General features: G+C 49.8%; 1 protein-coding gene across 4 annotated transcripts in view; it reads right to left on the reverse strand.

Moving 5' to 3' along the window:
- Positions 1–6,552, reverse strand: part of NRP2 (neuropilin 2) — a 251,730-nt gene extending 245,178 nt beyond the window's left edge. For all 4 annotated transcript variants that reach the window (XR_014502509.1, XM_083401223.1, XM_083401222.1 and 1 more), the window contains exon 1: positions 6,267–6,552. Coding sequence is in view for 3 of the 4 variants with exons in the window: in XM_083401223.1 (XP_083257349.1) it covers positions 6,267–6,339 (73 nt within the window). In the remaining variant the exon portion in view is untranslated. The remainder of the gene's footprint in view (positions 1–6,266) is intronic.
- Positions 6,553–19,806: the final 13,254 nt, after the last annotated feature.

Genomic DNA, 19,806 nt, shown 5'->3' on the forward strand with positions numbered 1-19,806 from the left:
GGGCTTGCTGAGTAACTTTTACACAGGAGTAGTTCCACTGATGTCTACCGTATTACACCAGGTTGGCCTACAAGCTGCTCCCTTCCTCCTCCTCCTCCTCCTCCTCTTCCTCTTCCTCTTCCTCTTCCTCTTCCTCCTCCTCCTTATCATTAACAGCTTTGCTCATCCAAAGCAAGTTTAGGGCCTCTTTGATTATATTTGTAAAGAACAGAGATTCAATCAAACTAAGTCAAGCGGCTGGGGCGATATAGCTTAATCACAGCTCTGCTCCCCTCTATTAACTTTATGCCGGTATTAAGGAGAAATCAATCAGCTGAAATGAAGCATTAGCCACAATTTCCTCCTCACGTGGGAAAAGCAACAACAGGCAGAGGTTCATTTGCAACTGAAATTGTTCCTGAGGGTGGCGAGAGATCGAGAACGGTTCAGCTCCAAGAATGAGGGAGTTTCCTTTGCGATACATCGGGGGGCCCCCTTCCTTGGGTTCCTAAGCACCCCTTACATTTATACTGAAAGCCAGGGCTGGGAATTTGCTGAGCAGAACCGAAGGCCGTGGTGAAAACATATCGTGAGACGGAGAGCCGCGCACCATCGTTACATCTAATTAATGCAATCTGCATATCATTTTCACAAGCACGGCAGATGCTAAACTACAGTTGGTGGACATGTTGCACAGATTCTTGATCTGAAGCTCCACTGGGGGGGGGGGCGGGGGGAGAAATCTTGCAGCAGTCCTTGAAAAGTCTTAATATGTCTTCTAATTTACAAAGCCGAAAGTTCGGAAACCTAAAGGCGGCAGGCTTCTTTTGTTTTTACTTGCATGCTGGAATCTGAAAGCTTTCACATCTGTTTGCCAGCAGCATCTAATTTATCTCTGAAACCTTGAGGACTAGGCAATCCCATCAAAACTGGTGCAAGGAAAGTTTCCCTAAAAGCAGCGGCAGGATTTCGTAGGCTGCAAACAAGCCAGCAATAACTTCGGACGGCAAACACAGATGCTGCCCAGGCACATTCGCACAGGACACCCCCGTCTTATTAAAATTAAGAAATCCTTCTTATATGATGCTAGAACTCTCAGCTCAGCTACTACGGCTGAACAATCGCTAGTCTTCCAACTGGTCCACCTTTGCTGTTCCAACCCTTTACAACTCCCACAGCCATAATAAGCCTCAATCCTGTATGGGAAGCCCATTAGAAGGTACCACTTAGGGACTCTGAGCTGATTTGTCTTACCCGTGTTCTTGTATTTTGTTTGGGTGGGTAATCTTTGTCTTAATAGAATTTTTATGGATTGCCTGGGTTTTGTTTCCGCTTCAGCGGCCTAAGCAAATCAATGCCAAGTGGTAAAAAGAGATTGTTCTTCGCTACAAACAGGGACAGCAGCAGCCCTCCCTGCCTGAAAGGAAAGGAAAGGAAAGCGCCAGTCACAAGGACTGGACTAAGCACAAGAAAACCCCTGGAGCCACAGGCCAGTCTTTATGTGCTGATACATTTCGGCCCACGGACAACGTGGGAAGCAAAGTCAGTTACTGTCATCTCCAGCAGCCGCCACGAAGAACCCAAGCCACCTGTTTTTACACCTCTCCCTAACTCTTGTTTGCAAAGCCATTTGGTTTGCATCAAGCATTAGCAGGAACTTAAGCATACAGAAAATCCCCCCACAGCGGCCCGGGAGAAAAAGTTACATCATTGCACTGCGGCGGTGGACGGAATCCTGACACCTGCAGTTCTGCCAGCAAATCTCTCCACGTGCGCCAGAGAGGGCTTTCTGAACACCACAGCTGCAGAGCCCAAACGGAGATGCTTCTTATTCACAGAATCATAAGCACTGGGAGGGATTCCAAAGGCTGATCTGGCCAATCCTGAGCCAGGAAGGCAGCCCTCTGGTCCATTCAGCAACCTCACCTTCCCCACCCCCCATCCCGCACATCTCTGCAACCCGCAGTGAGCCACAAGCAGGTACATCTGCTGCAGGCAGCCCTAGCAAGCCATCCACATGCTCAAAACCCAGAAAAATCACATTTTTTGGTATGCAATTACATTTTTATTTGCAAAGCTACGAAGGTCCAGTAAGGTTTCGAATCGGGTGGGGGGACGGCATGTCAAGATTCCGGCATTGCAGGGGGTTGGACTAGATGACCCTCGGGGTCTCTGACAATTCTACGATTCCGTGAATCCAATAAAATATACGCCTCAATATTCTGTGGAGGTTCACAGGGCACAACACGGAACCGACAAGCAACACCTGACTTGCCGAAAGCAAGTTTGTGCCGCGGCAGATTAACCCGCCTAGATACCCCTTGCCACACTTTCCAGTTCTCACCAGCCATGCTTGCCCGGCACATGCTTACAGATCTTGTCCACGAAGAGCTCTGGGGTCTGCCCCAGAGAGCCAAGCAGGAAGGGGGCAGGCAGCTCCGATGAGGCTCCTCCATGCTCGGCAGCTGTGGTGCTCTGCCTAAATGGGTACTCTCCAGGGCTCAACAGCTGGGCAGGGAGGCAAGGGTAATACCACTCCCTGCAAATCTTCACCCGACACCCCCAGCCCTCCCCAACCCCTTACTTCAGCCTGCCTGTGTGTGCTGGGCCTCTGGGAAAGCGACTTGCTAGGTTCCTCAAGCCTTCCAACCCAGCCTTGGTGGCTGCCAAACAGAGGTTCCACTGCAGTCTCCTAGACAGCAGCCCTTTCCGCAGCACAGCACGAGTGCCAGGAATCCAGGGACAAGCTTGTATTTTACTACCGCTTCCCCTTTTCTTCACCCCCCCCCCCCGCCTCCATTACTTCAATCACATGTTTCTGCTTCCCCTGCCGTTTTTCACTTAAATCATCTGGCGGGGTGGGGGTGGGGGGAGAGGAGCGGATCCCCTGGAGGGATTCCACAGCACAGTGGCGATGAGATGGCTCATAATCTACTTAGAGGAGAGGGGTTTTTGCAAGGGAAAATACAGCTCCCGGCAACCACCTTGCTTATCCCCAGGAGTCAAAAATCCACTCTGGAGCAGCTCTTGGGAGTGTGCACATCAGCTTTTCAGAGGTGACTTCAGGCAGGCATGCTAAACCGAGGTGATTGCTAGGGCTAACAGCTCTGGAGAGGAAGGAAGCCTGTTTCATTATCCCGCATCACTTTTACCCCATATCCCCAGTCCATATGGGAGAGCAAAGCCCCTTTCTGCTCCCGGCCTATTTTCCTCCCTTCCATTCCTTGGGTGCCCTGGTTTACTCTCTGAGCAAATGAGCCACCGAAGCAAGTTAAGAGCACCCTTAAGGGATAACCGAAGGCAGAAACAAGAATCCGGACTGAGACTCCCTCCCCTGAACCCTTCTGCCAACCCTTATGCTTCACACTCTACCCTCTAGATGTTGTTTTGGTTGGTTGGTTGCTGGGTGTGGAGGCCTGGGCATGTTTCAAGCAGTTTTAGGCTTTCCTTTTTTGGGAACCCTCACCCTGGACCACAACCGAGTCTCTTCGGCCAGTCATTCTCATCTTGCTTGTTTCATAGATCATTTAATTCATCTGTATGAAGGCAAGGCTGCCTTCTCTGTATACTGGTAGTAGCTGGTCTTTACAGCGAGAGCGGAGTTTGCAGCTAGCCACACACAAGGGAGAAAAAACATGGCAGGCCAGGCGGGCATTCCATCCATCCATTCTCTCTCGCCCTAGCAGGGGTAAAGATCAAGCCGGCAAACCTCTGGCCGTGCGAGGGCAGGCGCAGGTGCCCACCCTTGCCTTCAGCAAGGGACCTGGTAACTTCTCCTAAAGGCGTTGTTTTGCGAAGGAAAGCTGCGGGGTTGTTTTTAAGCGAGGGGCGGAGTGATGGTAGAGCGGCTGGCGTGGAGAGGGCTGGGGGGGGGGAGAGAGAGGCTGGAAGGAAGCAAGAGCAGCCTCGCAAAGCCAGCTTCTCCTGACGGGACTTGATGCATTTGTTTACACGCCGCCCAGCCGAGGAGAGGCGGGCAGTGCCGCAAGGTTCAAGCCTTGCCAAAAGGGAGAATCTGCTGCTGCTGGCGGCGTGCAGCACGCTCTGCGCCCGCCGCACCAAGCGCCGCTGCCGCCGCCGCCGGGAGAGACCCGGGAAGAGCGCGCTCGCTCGGCGCCGGGCGTTTTACGCACGCGGCCCTGGCCAAGGGACCGGCCGGAGGCTTTGCAGCTAGGCGTGAAACGAGTGAGGGGAGGGTGGGGGGGGGGAGAACGTCTAGAAATACAAAGAGAAAAATAAGTGTGTGGGGGGGGATAATATACAGCTTGCATTTAGAACAGGGCGTCCGCCCACCCACCAATAAAACGCTGCTGCAATCGGCTGCCGCCGCCCTTGAATGCTGGCAGGGGTTTCTGTGGCCAGACAAACACCCACGGGGTGCCAAAGCTGTCCAGTTTAACACTTTGGAACCGCCGCCGCCTGCGATTTGCGGCATGGGTTCAGATCTCGCCTAGGGGGTGTTTTCTCTCTGGTTTTCCGCCATGCCTTCCTTGTCTCAGAGAGGGGCCGGGGCTCAAACCCACTTAAGGAGCCCAGCCTCTGGACGCGGAGGCCGCGCGCTCTCCGCCTCTAGTTGCGTTGGCCGAGGTGCTCTGCGAGAAAGGCACTCTGCTTATGCTCAGGGCCGCTCCCTACGACTTGATTTCCGGGGCCTGGAGATCCCCGGCTCAAACTACACCCCAGTTTCCTCACCAGCAAAATGGGTTTCCTCGTCTGTTTGTTTTTTAAAGCAAAATTAAACACGCGTAGCCCTCGCCAGGATTCGCGCGAGGATGACCGGCTGAGGTTACGCTTGGCACCGTGGTGGGCGCCGTTTACTTGGGGGTCAGCCAGCCCCACAGAGCTCGGATAGGCTTGCTTGCGCGTAACCGTGCGGAGGCAAGCGCCGCTGAGATCCTTAGCACGCTTACTCGCCAGGAAGCCCCAATGAACAGAGCGGGGCTGGCTTCTAAGAAGACAAGCCTGGAAAGAATCGCGCGGCGGGGATGCCGACCACTCGCCCCAAGCTGCGGGGATAGCGCGGGCTACGAGCATCATTCCCTTGCCTTCTGAGCGCCTCTCCAAGGCTGGCACTGCCTCGCTCGTCTTCCCTCCCTCTCCCAAATCCTGTTGTTTTGCTTCTAATCTGCCTTATCTGAGTTTTCACTGCCTGCTCGGTGGCTAATTCGGAGGAAATGAGTGTCAGCTCTCCGATGGAGTAATTAAGGCGGACGGGTTTAGTGCGCCCTCTTCGCCAGTAAGCGGGGATTAGCTCCAGACTCCTTTTTCAGTAACAAGACTGGAGGAGGAGGTTTTTTGTTTTTGTTTTTAAAGAAACAAGACCATTTTACTTTTTGGTAATAATAATTCATTGCGGTTTGGGTTGGGGAAAACAGTCTCTCCTTATCTCTGCATGTCCTTGTCTTACTTATTTCTCCTTCCACCCCCCGCCTGTTGGTCTTTTTTTTGGGGGGGGGGGGTTTGGTCAGCTCCACCAAGAAAAGTTTACATCCTACTTTGCAAGGCTGTCCTGTTGCCTGTTTGTCTGTGCTTTGCTGATAATGATTTCTCTTTAGCCGGCTCTTTTCTGCCTCTCTCTCCCCCTTTAAGCAAAGCCACACGAAGGGGTATTGTAGGGGCTGGGAGACACCAGCACTTTCCCCAGTTACTGCAGCTGTCAGATACCAGGCGAAAAAGGTGTGATGTTCTTACTCTCCCCTCCTCAACTGTATTCGGAAAACGCCACCAGCTTTTCGATTTCTGGAAGCCCGCTGGTTCCCCCTTTTCATTTGCAAGAGATGAAAACGTGGGGAATCTGCGAAATGCATCCCAAACGTATAAATGATTTATTATGTCTTTCTGCTCAAAGATAGAGAGCTCTTCTGGGCAGCTCTCCGGGGAATTACGCTCCGCATAAGCGGAGTGACGGGGGTGGGGGGTGGGGGTGGGAGAAAAAAAGTCTTGCCTCCGCCCCCGGAAAAATTGCAAGTCGAGGAGACTTTGTAGTATTTTCAGACCTTTGATTTATTCCATATGTGACAACAGCATTATAAAAGGGAAATCCTAAACAGGCTGCCTCCTGCCTATTGCAAGGCGTTCCATCCCCGCTACAGCCAACTCTACTAGAGGTGAAAGTTGGATTTGGGGGAAGGAGAAGAGTTCTGGGTTCGTGGGTGTCAGGAGATCTACTGGAGAAATTTGGCGGCGCAAAGGGGGCTCGCTGGCTCGCTCCCCCTCACCCCCCAACCCACACCCCTCAAATATGAAATCGTTGACATGAACGTTGGGAATACTCTGGTTTGCCTTACCTGCTTGCCCCGTGACTCCGGATCCGACCAGGTGCAGAACCAGAAGTGCCCAGAGCAGAGGAAACGTATCCATTTTGGGGAGGAAATGCTCGGCGGCAGAAGGGCGATTCCTCCCAAGCGGCGTGGGCTCGGCGACGCGGGTGGATGCGGGGGGGGGGAGCGAGGTGTTTCCTTCGCAACTCCCTTCTCGTCCTCTTCCTCTCCGAAGGGACACCGAGCCGGAGACTCCCCTTCGCCAAGACTTCGAGTCCCCTTCGGTGCTCCCTGCGCGCCGCTCGCTGATTTAAACACACACACTCACGCGCGCGCGCGCAAAACCCACTTCCAAAAAGGATCAGGACGCCGGAGGGAAACTCCTCACATTCGCCAGAGGAAGGAGGCGCAGGCAGCTGCTCGGGAAGCCGCGCGCACCCGCCCGAATGGCACACGGCGCCGGGGATCAAGGCGGAGACGCACGCGCGCACGCCTTTACGCAGGAGAGGGAGAGCGCGCCAGTTCTTCAAAGTGGCGTTCCCCTTAGCGCCGCGGCGCTGCCAACGCTCCGAGCCGAGCCGCCGACAGAAAGGTGCCGCCTGGGCATCGCCAGAAGCCGGGCTCAGCCTCAGATGGACGTCCACACGCACACAATCCGGAGCGAGATCTGGCAACGGGTCTGGCGAATGCTGCTGCTGTTGCTGCTCCTCCTTCCCAAGCCCCGGAGTCCGGCGATGTCCCTTGTCCCTCCTCGCCCGCCTGCTGCCCCTTTGCGCTCAAGGGCTGCTGCTGCTGGTGGTGGTCAGTTTCACGCTAGAGGCGTTTTCCGGATGCAGCGCCGGGAAGGAAGGAGAAAGTGCTGCTTGCTGCTGCTGCTGCTGCTGCTGTTGCAGCCGCCGCCTTCCAGAAGCAGAAATCCCCGGGCTGGCGCTCGAGTTTTGCTCCAAGCCGCCGCTGCCGCCGCCGCCTTGCTTCTCCTGCTGCTCCTTCCTCCTCCTGGGCTTTGCGCGGCTTTCCCCCTCCGGAGCTGAGTGTTGCCGGCGCCCTGTCGCCTCGCTTTGCCTGCCTCTCGGCTCGCTCGCCGCCTTTTCAGGCAGAGCGGCATGTGCATGTCAGACAGAAAGGCAGAGCTCTCCGATTACACGCTCTCGCAGGGCCCGCCCCTTCGATGTTTCTCATTTAAGCCCGACGCGCCGAGAGGGGAAGGGGGAGAAGGAGGCAGAGCCCCGGGAACGCCGAGCAGGCCACGCTCGCAACTCGGCCGCGATCCAGCGAAAAAGGAGAAGGAGAGGAAGAGGGAGGGTGGAGAGAGGAAGAGCCGAGGCGGCAGAGCTCTTCTGGATTCCCTTGCAAGATCAAAGCGGCGGCGGCAGAAACTGGAGTGCCCCCCCCCCAACTCCTGCGCTCCCGGCTGCAACCCGCGCCTCGCCCTTGGCAGAAGCAACAAGTCCAGGGCAAATCCTCCTCTCGCTTTGCACACAAACACACACACAGCATCCTGCGCTGCGTAGGTAGCTTTATATTGGCGGCTGCTGTTGGGCGATTCTTGCAGGGCTACCCTGGTTATCGTAGCTTGGATCTGTGTATGACACGCTATTATGTAGATGGGATTATTTTTAAGAGCACGTTATTTTTACGCCCGGGAAACGGGGCTGCGGGAGGGAGAGAAAGGGGCGAGGTGATCGCGCTGGAATGCAAAAATGCGAAGCCTTGAGCTCCAAACACCCGCCCACACAGAGTGAGACACACAAATAACACTTAAGAGGCTGGCAGGAGACACGTTATTTGCTATAACACCGTGGAAGGGTTTTTACTTAAAACTTGCCAGCAGCAGCTCAATAAATAAATTTACCTCTGGGATAAGGCCAAGTATGTAAAGACTCAGCCTTATAAAGAGATTGAGACAGAGTCTGCATGGTAAAGGAAGAAAACCGAAACACACCAATAGTCTGTTAAAGGGTAACACTGCGCAGGCTTTCCTGTTGCACAGAGCTCTTCATCAGGCAGAACGGAACCATAGAATTGGAAGGGACCACGAGGATCTAGTGAGTCCACCCTCCTTTGCAACGCCCCGTGTGAGGCTCAAACCCGCAACCCTGAGATTAAGAGTCTCCTCTCTCGCCTGAACTAGGATGAAAACCTCAGTGTAATATGGAAATATGTGCATTCTTATGCCTAGGTCTCAGTGAAGTGGCTTTACCTAGCTCCCATTCCTTCCACAATCCTCAGAGCGTTGACCTGCAATTAACACCCAGTCAAAACTGGTGGAACTTAAAGGAGGACTAAGGAACCCATGAAAGGGACGCAGGTGGCGCTGTGGGTTAAACCACAGAGCCTAGGTCTAGGACTTGCCGATCAGTAGGTCGGCGGTTCAAATCCGGCGACGGGGTGAGCTCCCGTTGTTCTGTCCCTGCTCCTGCCAACCTAGCAGTTCGAAAGCACCTCAAAGTGCAAGTAGATAAATAGGTACCCCTCTGGCGGCAAGGTAAACGGCGTTTCCGTGCACTGCTCTGGTTCGCCAGAAGCAGCTTAGTCATGCTGGCCACATGACCCGGAAGTTGTACTCCAGCTCCCTCGGCCAATAAAGCAAGACGAGCGCAAGCCACCTATGTCAGTGAAGTGCTGGTGCTGAAGGGATCACGTGAGGCAGGCTGACTTTTAGCAGGTCCCTCTGTGCTTTAGGAGCACCTGGCTGCGTCCCCAAAAGCTGTGTGCGCCATCAGCCAGACACATAAGCTCTTCCACATATGGCGCTGGCGGATGGAATTCAGCATGCCATCTCCAGCCCAAGACATTCTGTTTTTGTTTTTTGTTTTTCATATTTTCAAATTTATACATTTCGTTAGTTTTTACAATCCATTTAACATTTCAAAATTTGACTTCCTTCCCCCTCTTTCTGCAGTTCCTTAAATTCATTTTTTCTATCTTCTGCATATCCAAAATCATTTAACTTATTCATTTCTTTATCTACTGTAGATATATACTCATATAAAACTGCAGGTTATTATATTAATCCTGCTAATGTTTTTATCTGTTTACAACTTATCTGTAAATATTCAATAAACCATTTCCATTCCTTTATTAAAAGTTTGTTAGCTTGATTTCTTATTCTTCCGGTAAGTTTCGCCATTTCTGCACATTCCATGAGTTTTTGTATCCATTCTTCCTTTACTTCGACTTCTGCTTTTTCCACTTAGGTGCAAGTAGCATTCTTGCTGCTGCAGCAGCATACATAAATAAATTTCTGTACAATTTAACTAGTTCTGTCTCTATTATTCCCAAAAGAAATGCTTCTGGGGTTTTTTTACAAACTTTATTTTAAACATCTTTTTCAATTCATTATATATCATTTCCCAATAAGCTTTAACCTTTCTACAAGACCACCACATATGATAAAAAGAACCTCCTTTCTCTTTACATTTCCAACCTTTGATTAAAATTTACACATTTTTGCCAATTTACTTGGTGTTCAATACCATCAATACATCATTTTCACGTAGTTTTCTCTTAATCCGTAACATGCTATAAATTTTATATCCGTATTCCACAATCTCTCCCATGCTTCCATATCAGCTGAAGACATTCTGGCACCTGAGGCAAACCACAAAATGGCATCCCCACACCCTTGTCACCAGGGAAGAAGGGGTGAGTGAAGTTCTACATCAGGAATGGGTAGAATAAAGCTCTGCTGCCCCTGTAGATCCTGCTGCCCGAAGCAGTTGCCTGACCTTGCCTCATGGGTGGGCCGGCCCTGACTGTAGCTACCATTCCTGAGATTGTGATAAGAACTTGTCCTTGGACCTGCTCAGTTTCCATCAGGCGTCCCTCCGTAATTCTCCTTGTGAAATGGTAACATGAGCAATTAATGTCAGCAATGGAAATGCTTTTGCACACCACCAAAATACTTCCTAGGGGCCGAGCGTTCAAATCAGTATGTGGTTATGCTTGCTGCTCATACACCATCAGAGGCACAGAGAGCATATGAATGGACATTTAGGCACAAATCACCTTGCCAACAAAGGTCCATATAGTAAAAGCTATGGTTTTCCCAGTAGTGATGTATGGAAATGAGAGCCGGACCATGAAGAAGGCTGATTGCCGAAGAATTGATGCTTTTGAATTATGGTGCTGGAGGAGACCCTTGAGAGTCCCATGGACTGCAAGAAGATCAAACCTATCCATTCGGAAGGAAATCAGCCCTGAGTGCTCACTGGAAGGACAGATCCTGAAGCTGAGGCTCCAATACTTTGGCCACCTCATGAGAAGAGAAGACTCCCTGGAAAAGACCCTGATGTTGGGAAAGATGGAGGGCACAAGGAGAAGGGGATGACGGAGGACGAGATGGTTGGACAGTGTTCTTGAAGCTACCAGCATGAGCTTGACCAAACTGCGGGAGGCAGTGGAAGACAGGAGTGCCTGGCGTGCTCTGGTCAATGGGGTCACAAAGAGTCGGACATAACTAAACGACTAAACAACAACAAACCAGAATGGTTAAACAGGCAATTCTGAATGCCCTTTCTGGGGAAGAAACTCTGTTGAAGTCAGTGGGACTCACTTCTGAATAAATATGCATAAGTCTGGGCTGCACATGTGCTTAAGGGGTGCTGCACTGGGTACAAGAGGTGGGAATCAACACATCATCCTATAACCTGGGGTGATGGGAGCAGTTCAGAGGCACCATCTGTCTTTCTTCTTTGGCGATCATTCGTAGCCGAGTAATAGTAATAATATATTATTATTATAGGGGACGCGGGTGGCGCTGTGGGTTAAAGCCTCAGCGCCTAGGGCTTGCCGATCGAAAGGTTGGCGGTTCGAATCCCCGCGGCGGGGTGCGCTCCCGTTGTTCGGTCCCAGCGCCTGCCAACCTAGCAGTTCGAAAGCACCCCCGGGTGCAAGTAGATAAATAGGGACCGCTTACTAGCGGGAAGGTAAACGGCATTTCTGTGTGCGGCTCTGGCTCGCCAGAGCAGCGATGTCACGCTGGCCACGTGACCCGGAAGTGTCTTCGGACAGCGCTGGCCCCCGGCCTCTTGAGTGAGATGGGCGCACAACCCTAGAGTCTGTCAAGACTGGCCCATACGGGCAGGGGTTCCTTTACCTTATTATTATTATTATTATTATTATTATTATTATTATTATTATTATTATTATTTTATACCCCGCCCATCTGGCTGGGTTTCCCCAGCCACCCTGGGTGGCTTCCAACCGAATACAGCATCAGACATTAAAAGCCTCCCTAAACAGTTGTCTTTTAAAAGCTAAATAGTTGTTTATTGCCTTGACATCTGCTGGGAGGGCGTAAGATTGCCTTCCATAAAGACAGTTTTAACAATGAGTCCGTAAGTGACTGTGGAGGCCAATTCTGGATCCACACGTCCTTCCACAGTGGGGACATTGGTTTCTGGGCAGGAGTTGATCACGGTGTGGATTTGCCAAGTGTGCCTTCCTCTTAGCACATTTCTCCCTTTTGTTCTGAGTTCGAGTGTCTTCAAAGCCTTTGGTAAAGGCTGTTCTCCAACTGGAGCACTCGCAGGCCAGTGTTTCCCAATTGTTGGTGTTTATACTAGATTTGCCTTGAGGCAGTCTTTAAACCTCTTTTGTTTACCACCAGTATTACGCTTTCCATTTTTATGTTCAGAATAGAGTAGTTGCTTTGGAAGGTGATAATCAGGCATCCGCACAACATGACCAGTCCAGCGAAATTGATGTTGAGGAATCATTGCTTCGACACTGGTGATCTTTTCTTCTTCCAGTACACTGGTATTAGTTTGCCTGTCTTCCCAAGTGATGTGTAAAAAAATTTGGAGACAGCGTTGATGGGTCAGGTGACCAGCATGACTAAGCCGCTTCTGGCGAACCAGAGCAGCGCACGGAAACACCGTTTACCTTCCCGCCAGAGCGGTACCTATTTATCTACTTGCACTTTGACATGCTTTCGATCTGCTAGGTTGGCAGGAGCAGGGACCGAGCAACGGGAGCTCACCCCGTCTTGGGGATTCGAACCGCTGACCTTCTGATCGGCAAGTCCTAGGTTCTGTGGTTTAACCCACAGTGCCACCAGCGTCCCATGCTGAGAGCTGTTAGGAGACTCTTAATCCCCTCCTAAAGATGCAAAGCTCAGAGTTGCTTAACAGTCCATCTCTTTCCAGGGGACCTCCCTGACTTGGGCTCACTTACAGCGACTCAGATCAGTTTCTTTGCCCTTTGAAGCGAAAGGTAACCCAGCAGCATTTAATACTAATGAGCCACATAATTAAAACCTTGTTTGTTATTGTGATAAGGACATGCATTGATTCACTGCTGCCCTGGGGTCCTTTGGGAGGATTGCTAGGATATAAATTTAATAAATAACTTACTGTTGCATGGTGTGCTTTCTCTCTCTGTGTGTGTGTGTGCTTAAACAGATGCTTGGGGAAGAAAAGGATACCTTTGCCAAGCCAAGGTTTGGGTTGGCTCTCAGTGGAACAATATAAAACGATACCATTAATCTGAAGGAAAAAGGAATGCAGCTAACTCAGAAAGAAATACGGGTAGGGGAGAGTGAAACAGAAATGTGAGAGAAACCCTCCTTTATTTTTTTTTATGGTGATATGGTATTCCAAAGATAGACAGCTTGTACCTACCAAGTATTTTTAAACTGTGTGGGTGCATGTGTACATTTCACAAGTTCACACAGAGACCCAGGGCTAACAGATTGGAAAACACTTCAGCTTCCACTCTGAATACCGAAGCGAGACTTGTGGGTTCCCAGCAGCCTTGCTGCAACAGACAGACATAAATACTAAAACTGTACACGCTATGCCTTAACAGCACATTCGAAGCACGTCTCTTCCTAATTCTGGGCCCTGTACTTTACCTCTCGCAGTTACCATTGTGAGTCGAGGACCCTCCACCCGCATAGGATTATAATAAGACACACAGACACGTTGTTGTTGTTGTTTAGTCGTGTTATCTTGGTGTTTAGAATCGCTGCCCGGGTCTCTTGCAGTTGGTTCAAGCGGTGAGAGTTTGGTAGGAAATTTCTAAGTCTGGTGGCAGTATCTCAGTGGACTACTTTGGGACTTGCATCTAGGCAGAAAGAGTACAGGCCTTTGAACAGAATAACTTTCCAGTGGATTGGGCCCATTGTAAGTAGAGTTATCTGTTGCAAGTATTTCCCTAAAGTATAACATCTGATAGGGCATATTTTTGTCTTCATTACAATCTACACCTGTTCACAAAATTCTAAAAAAACTGGAAACTTTGTTTAGTCGGTCACAGATGTCTAAGGATAATTTTTAAAACATCGCAATGCCCAATTTTGTTCTCATTCTGAAAACCAGGAAGAACTGGAGAGTGGTGGGGACATGGAGAAAGTGTCTCAGCCATTAATATAACAAAATCCGCTGTGTCTCAAGATGGGTCACATGCTACTTTTTGCCTACGAGTAGCAAGAAGTCTGAGAGACCTGGAAGCTCTGTGGTGATATGGATCGAAATCATGGATTCCTTGGTGGTTGAGATATTTTTAGTCCCTTCCGGGGGGGGGGGGCTGTGGTCCTCCAGATGTTCCTGGACTTCAGCTCCAAGCCAGTAGGGTCAGGCATGATGGGAGCTGTAGTCTAGCAACACCTGGTAGGCCATAGGTTAGCTACCCCGTCTCAAAGACTGATCACAACCAGGTACTGTGCACCTGGAAAGAGGAGCGTCAACCAGCTTACAATTTTTGAGTGCCCAGGTGGCATAGCTGTCAACCTTCCCCTTTTTTGTGGGAATTTCCCTTATTCCAGCACTGTTTCCCGCTGCTTCCCGCTGCTATCCCGGATTGTTAGATATCCTGTAGACTGTCCCTGGGACAGGTGAGGCTGCTGATCCCTTATTTTCAAATCTGAAAGTTGACAGCTATGCCGGGTGGAGACCCCTCGGCGCCGAGAAACCACCAGAAGGAATAATGACTCGTGACAACGTGTTATGGAATTAAAAATTAAAAAGGTAAAGGGACCCTTGACCGTTAGGTCCAGTCGCGACTGACTCCAGGGTTGCAGTGCTCATCTCGCTTTATTGGCCAAGGGAGCCAGCGTACAGGTTCCGGGTCATGTGGCCAGCATGGCTAAGCCGCTTCTGGCAAACCAGAGCAGCGCACGGAAATGCTGTTTATCTTCCTGCTGGAGTGGTACCTATTTATCTACTTGCACTTTGACGTGCTTTTGAACTGCTAGGTTGGCAGGAGCAGGGACCGAGCAACGGCAGCTCACTCTGTCATGGGGATTCAAACCGCCGACCTTCTGATCGGCAAGTCCTAGGCTCAGATGTAGGAAGACCTTGGCTTAGGCATTGGGTGTGTACCCCTCCCAGCCCCCCAGCCAGGGGAACTGTGGCTCCTCAGGGTGAATGGAATATGGGAGGGTGCACAACAAGACAATTTGTGTACGCTGGCAGCCCACCCCATATCCCCGCAACACAGGGGAGTTCACTGACAATCTTTCCGTGTACGGTCAGTGACTCATAGAATCATAGAATCACAGAGTTGGAAGAGACCACAAGGGCCATCGAGTCTAACCCCCTGCCAAGCAGGAAACACCATCAGAGCACTCCTGACATATGGTTGTCAAGCCTCTGCTTAAAGACCTCCAACGAAGGAGACTCCACCACACTCCCTGGCAGCAAATTCCACTGTCGAACAGCTCTCACTGTCAGGGAGTTCTTCATAATGTTTAGGTGGAATCTTCTTTCTTGTAGTTTGGATCCATTGCTCCGTGTCCGCTTCTCTGGAGCAGCAGAAAACAACCTTTCTCCCTCCTCTATGTGACATCCTTTTATATATTTGAACATGGCTATCATATCACCCCTTAACCTCCTCTTCTCCAGGCTAAACATGCCCAGCTCCCTTAGCCGTTCTTGTTAAGGCATCGTTTCCAGAGCTCCAGAGCTGGCTCCGCCTCCTATTTAAGCAGCTGGCCCCGCCTCCCTGCAGGTCTGAATGGTTAACTGAGGGTTGTCCACCTCCAATGACTAACACAGGGAGGGAGGGAGGCCAGCCCAGTCAGCTGGTGGGTCCTAAGGGGCCGCAGTGCTGCGCGCAGTCCCGCAAAGGGCACCCACACTGTGTGAGCGCTCAGGTTCTACAAAGTAGCTTCAGAAATACATGCCTAAACTAAAGTTATCGGCATTCGTTTGGATTGATGGACAAAGGCTGTGAATTTTGTTGGCTTATTCAAGCTAATAATATCCAGATACAGTGGTACCTCAGGTTACATACACTTCAGGTTACAGACTCCGCTAACCCAGAAATAGTGCTTCAGGTTAAGAACTTTGCTTCAGGATGAGAACAGAAATCGTGCTCCAGCACCGCGGTAGCAGCAGGAGGCCCCATTAGCTAAAGTGGTGCTTCAGGTTAAGAACAGTTTCAGGTTAAGTACAGACCTGCGGAATGAATTAAGTACTTAACCCGAGGTACCACTGTATTGCCATGAGCCACCATAAACAGAGAGTATCTTTCTGTTTCTAACATACAGGCTTTGCCTCATGTTGAAGTCAAGGGATTGCTTAGGCCCAATTTGTGAGATAATTATAATTTTTAACTTGGCTCAGTGGTATTTTTCTACTCTGATTCTTACAGACACTTCAGTTTGGGGCTGTTTCACTGGCCACCTGTAGCAGTCATTAATAAAATTTGGAGTATAATCAGGTCCTTTATTCACCAAATTTTCAGGATGGAAACGTGTGACTTTTTAATGGCTAGCTTATGGCTAAACAACTATCAAACTAGTCAAGAGGCTGGTTTATTTTAGTATATAAATCACTCCTGGAAACCATAACAGAGCTGCTTGTGTGTTCTATATGTTCTATATAATTGCACAACCTTCGAAATCCCTATTTGGATACAGATGTGCTGGCGAAAAGAGAACCTGGGACTAAAATGAAGGGAATCAAGTCTGAAACATATTGGCACGATCTCCAAGTATTTCCAACAGGCTGGCAAAATAAATACCTCAAATGCAATGGGAGCGTTACTATGTGATTAGAAAGGCACGTACATAAATTTAGCTAGAGCAACATGATGCATCTGCTAAAGCAGGTAATCAGTAGCTAAAACAGAAGTTATTAGCTGATATCCAATGTTCTCCTCTAGTTGGCAGCTGTTCTTGGAAACTATGGTTAGACAGAAGCATGCACCATGTCACTGTGGTGTTAACAAAACACATATAGAACACATATGTTCTGCTGAGGCTGAAACATTGTTCCTTTTTTAAAAAAACAACAATTGTAGCTGCTTCATTTGTTTTTATAATTGTACATTATATTGTTGTAGCATGCTGTAATGGTTCTAGGGGTTGCTCGTGCGTAAGTTGCCGTTACTCCTGGCTAGGTTGCCTGGTTGAACCCTTTCTGTCTGGACAGCCTCAAGTTCCGTGGCTGCCTCAGTCGCTGGCAGAATCCGTCAGTGGGCGTTTCTTAAACCTCTTCCAGCATAGAAGCTGTTTGACGCCCAGTCTCCTCCCCCTTTGCCTGCGCGGAAGTTTTCTGCGCAATGTGGGTGTGGGCAACGGAGTACTCGTGCCCTCTCCGCTGGTCTCCTGTGAAGAGTCCTGGAGCCACCTCTCCGATTCCCCCATCTGCCCCCCTTCTCCACTGGTGTTACGCTGATTTCCTTCCCTAGAGGATGGGCTACCTCTCCTCCTACTGGGACCCTCTTCACCATCGTCCTGGAGCCTCCTCTCCGCCTCCCGCTCCGATGGCAGTTACCTGACACATGCCCTGGGACTTTTTTTGGCAAAGGGCAAGTAAGAAACCTCATAAATAAAAGTAAATAAATATATTACAGGGCCCTCCAGATGTTGTTGGACCCCCAACTCTCAAGAGCCCCAGCCAGCAAGGCCAATGGCCACTGATGACCAAAAGGCAGGTTCCTCACTCCTACAATATATCAACAGCTCACCATTGGTGGCAGCCACGAAACAACCGGATTTTAATGAGCCACAATGCAGCCATTTGTTCCTTTAAATTGACCATGTGCTAATGAGAACTAGTGATATGAATGCTGCCTCCGACCAAGTTAGAGCGTTGGTCTATCCAGCTCAGTATTGTGTACTTTAAAAAGCAGAGACATCACCTTGCCAACAAAGGTCCGTATAGTAAAAGCTATGGTTTTCCCAGTAGTGATGTATGGAAGTGAGAGCTGGACCATAAAGAAGGCTGATCGCCGAAGAATGGATGCTTTTGAATTATGGTGCTGGAGGACACTCTTGAGAGTCCCATGGACTGCAAGAAGATCAAACCTATCCATTCTGAAGGAAATCAGCCCTGAGTGCTAACTGGAAGGACAGATCGTGAAGCTGAGACTCCAATACTTTGGCCACCTCATGAGAAGAGAAGACTCCCTGGAAAAGACCCTGATGTTGGGAAAGATGGAGGGCACAAGGAGAAGGGGACGACAGAGGACGAGATGGTTGGACAGTGTTCTCGAAGCTACCAGCATGAGTTTAACTAAACTGTGGGAGGCAGTGGAAGACAGAAGTGCCTGGCGTGCTCTGGTCCATGGGGTCACGAAGAGTCGGACCCGACTAAACGACTAAACAACAACAACATTGTCTACTCCAGAGATGTCCAACTTCGAAGAGACTACTCCCACCAAACCAAACCTGGCAGTGATCTACCCATTGTCTTGAGCTTTTTGGGGGGCAGGAAAACCCAAAGCTGTTGACCACAATCTACCCGGGACGCTCCGCAATCAGATCAGTAGATCTGACTGACAGTGGCTCTCTATTAGATTTCCCACTGCAGCTGACTGCACATATATAACTCAAGTGATTTCCCCCCATACAATTAAAGAAATGTTTTCCATTCAACAACCAAAACCATTCAACAACCATTTGTACTTAGGTGTGCTTTTTATTTTTATTTTATTTTGAAAACCAACCACCTTATTTCCCCCCTTTTGGCAGAATTTAGAATTGGCAGAATTTAGGGGACAAGAAACCTGGAATGCCACAGAGGTGGCTGAAGGCATCTACTGCTGGAAGTGTGGGGTAGGAAGAGATTGGCAGGTGCCTCTAAGTGGGGGCTGGTAGCCATACAGATGCTCTGTTTCTCCCCCAATGTTACAGCTGCCAGCATTTCTCCATCTCTCCCCCCCCCAGCACCCTCCCAGATATCTCTCTCTCCACAGCCACGAGAATCTTAAAGTTGTCTTTAATGAATGAGAATTGAGATCCTCTGGAATCTCACTTCTGTGCCAGATCCCACATGGGATTCCATGCAAGAGGAGCCACGGAAAAAGGAACAGCTGTTCCTGTAGGACATTATCTACAGCTATAGAAGGGGAGAGATCTCTATCTGTGTTAGGCATGTATCTGGTTTACTTTCCCTTTGTTGGCTGCACAGAGCTAAAGACCCTTTGCTGGCTTCCAGTAGGTACCAGCTTTGCCTTTGCTACGGATGTATCAAATGGAATCCAGCTGTGGAGGTGGCTGCTCAGGGCAACCAGTCTTAATCTGGTCCCGGATTCTGCTTTTCCACTGACTTCAGCAAGAGCTCCGCTTACAAAGGCTAGAGGAGTTCTGGTCCCTTCATGTTATTTCCACTGGAATGCAGAGGCTCAGCAAATGTTATCAGCGCACTATTGGAAGCTGAAGTCTCCCTTCTGCAACCCATCCCCTTCCCCGGTATATGAGAAACATCCATAAAACCTCACTGAAAATAGGACAATCTGTAATTTAATTGCTCTTTAATAGTTTGTTTACTTCGCCATCTGCATTAAATTTGGTTGGAAGAATTTCACAGATGAAGTGCTGGCTGCAGTTTGCATGGGATGGAATTTCCTCTCACTGGAGGGGTGGGGGCGGCGGCACGGCTTCTTCAAGTATGGAACCTATTTTCCCCCATTATTCTCTATTCCTGTCCTGAGAGAAAGGATTTCCTCTTCCAGCATCTCACCTTCCCTTTCTTCCTGTCTCTTAAGAAGCTGCGGTGAGAAAGTTTTCTCTCTGAATGGTGCCATGCCACTCTGTGACCTCACTTGATAGAAGACAGAAAAGTTGCATTCATAGAAACTGGCTCCGGGACTTATATTTTGTGTCTATATGGCTAAAACAGAGATTGGGAACCTGTGGCTCTCCAGATGTTGTCAGACTCCTGTTCTCAGCACAGCCAACAGTAAGTGATCATGTGATATGCAGTCAAACATCTGGGAAGCTGTCACTTTCATATACCCAACCTAAAACAAGCTGGTTACCCTATGGAATTGCCAAGAGATGGACTTTGCTGTAAATTGTCCATATCAATGTAGGACCCAAGCAAGACAGACAGTGTCCGTGTCAGTATTGGACACAAGTCTTCCTTCCCATGCTCAGTCTATGTGGCTGTGGTGATCTAGGCCAGTGTTCCCCAACCTTGGGCCTCCAGCTGTTTTTGGACTACAACTCCCATCATCCTTCACTAGCAAGACCAGTGGTCAAGGATAATGGGAATTGTAGTCCAAAAGCAGCTGGAGGCCCAAGGTTGGGGAACACTGATCTAGGCAATAAAGGCTGCATTGCCTGCCACCACATGGGACAAGTTCCTTACAGAAGGCCTTTGCTCCCAAATAA

This window comes from Podarcis tiliguerta (assembly GCF_965153285.1).
Source record: "Podarcis tiliguerta genome assembly, chromosome: 1".
Classification (NCBI taxonomy): Eukaryota; Metazoa; Chordata; class Lepidosauria; order Squamata; family Lacertidae; genus Podarcis; species Podarcis tiliguerta.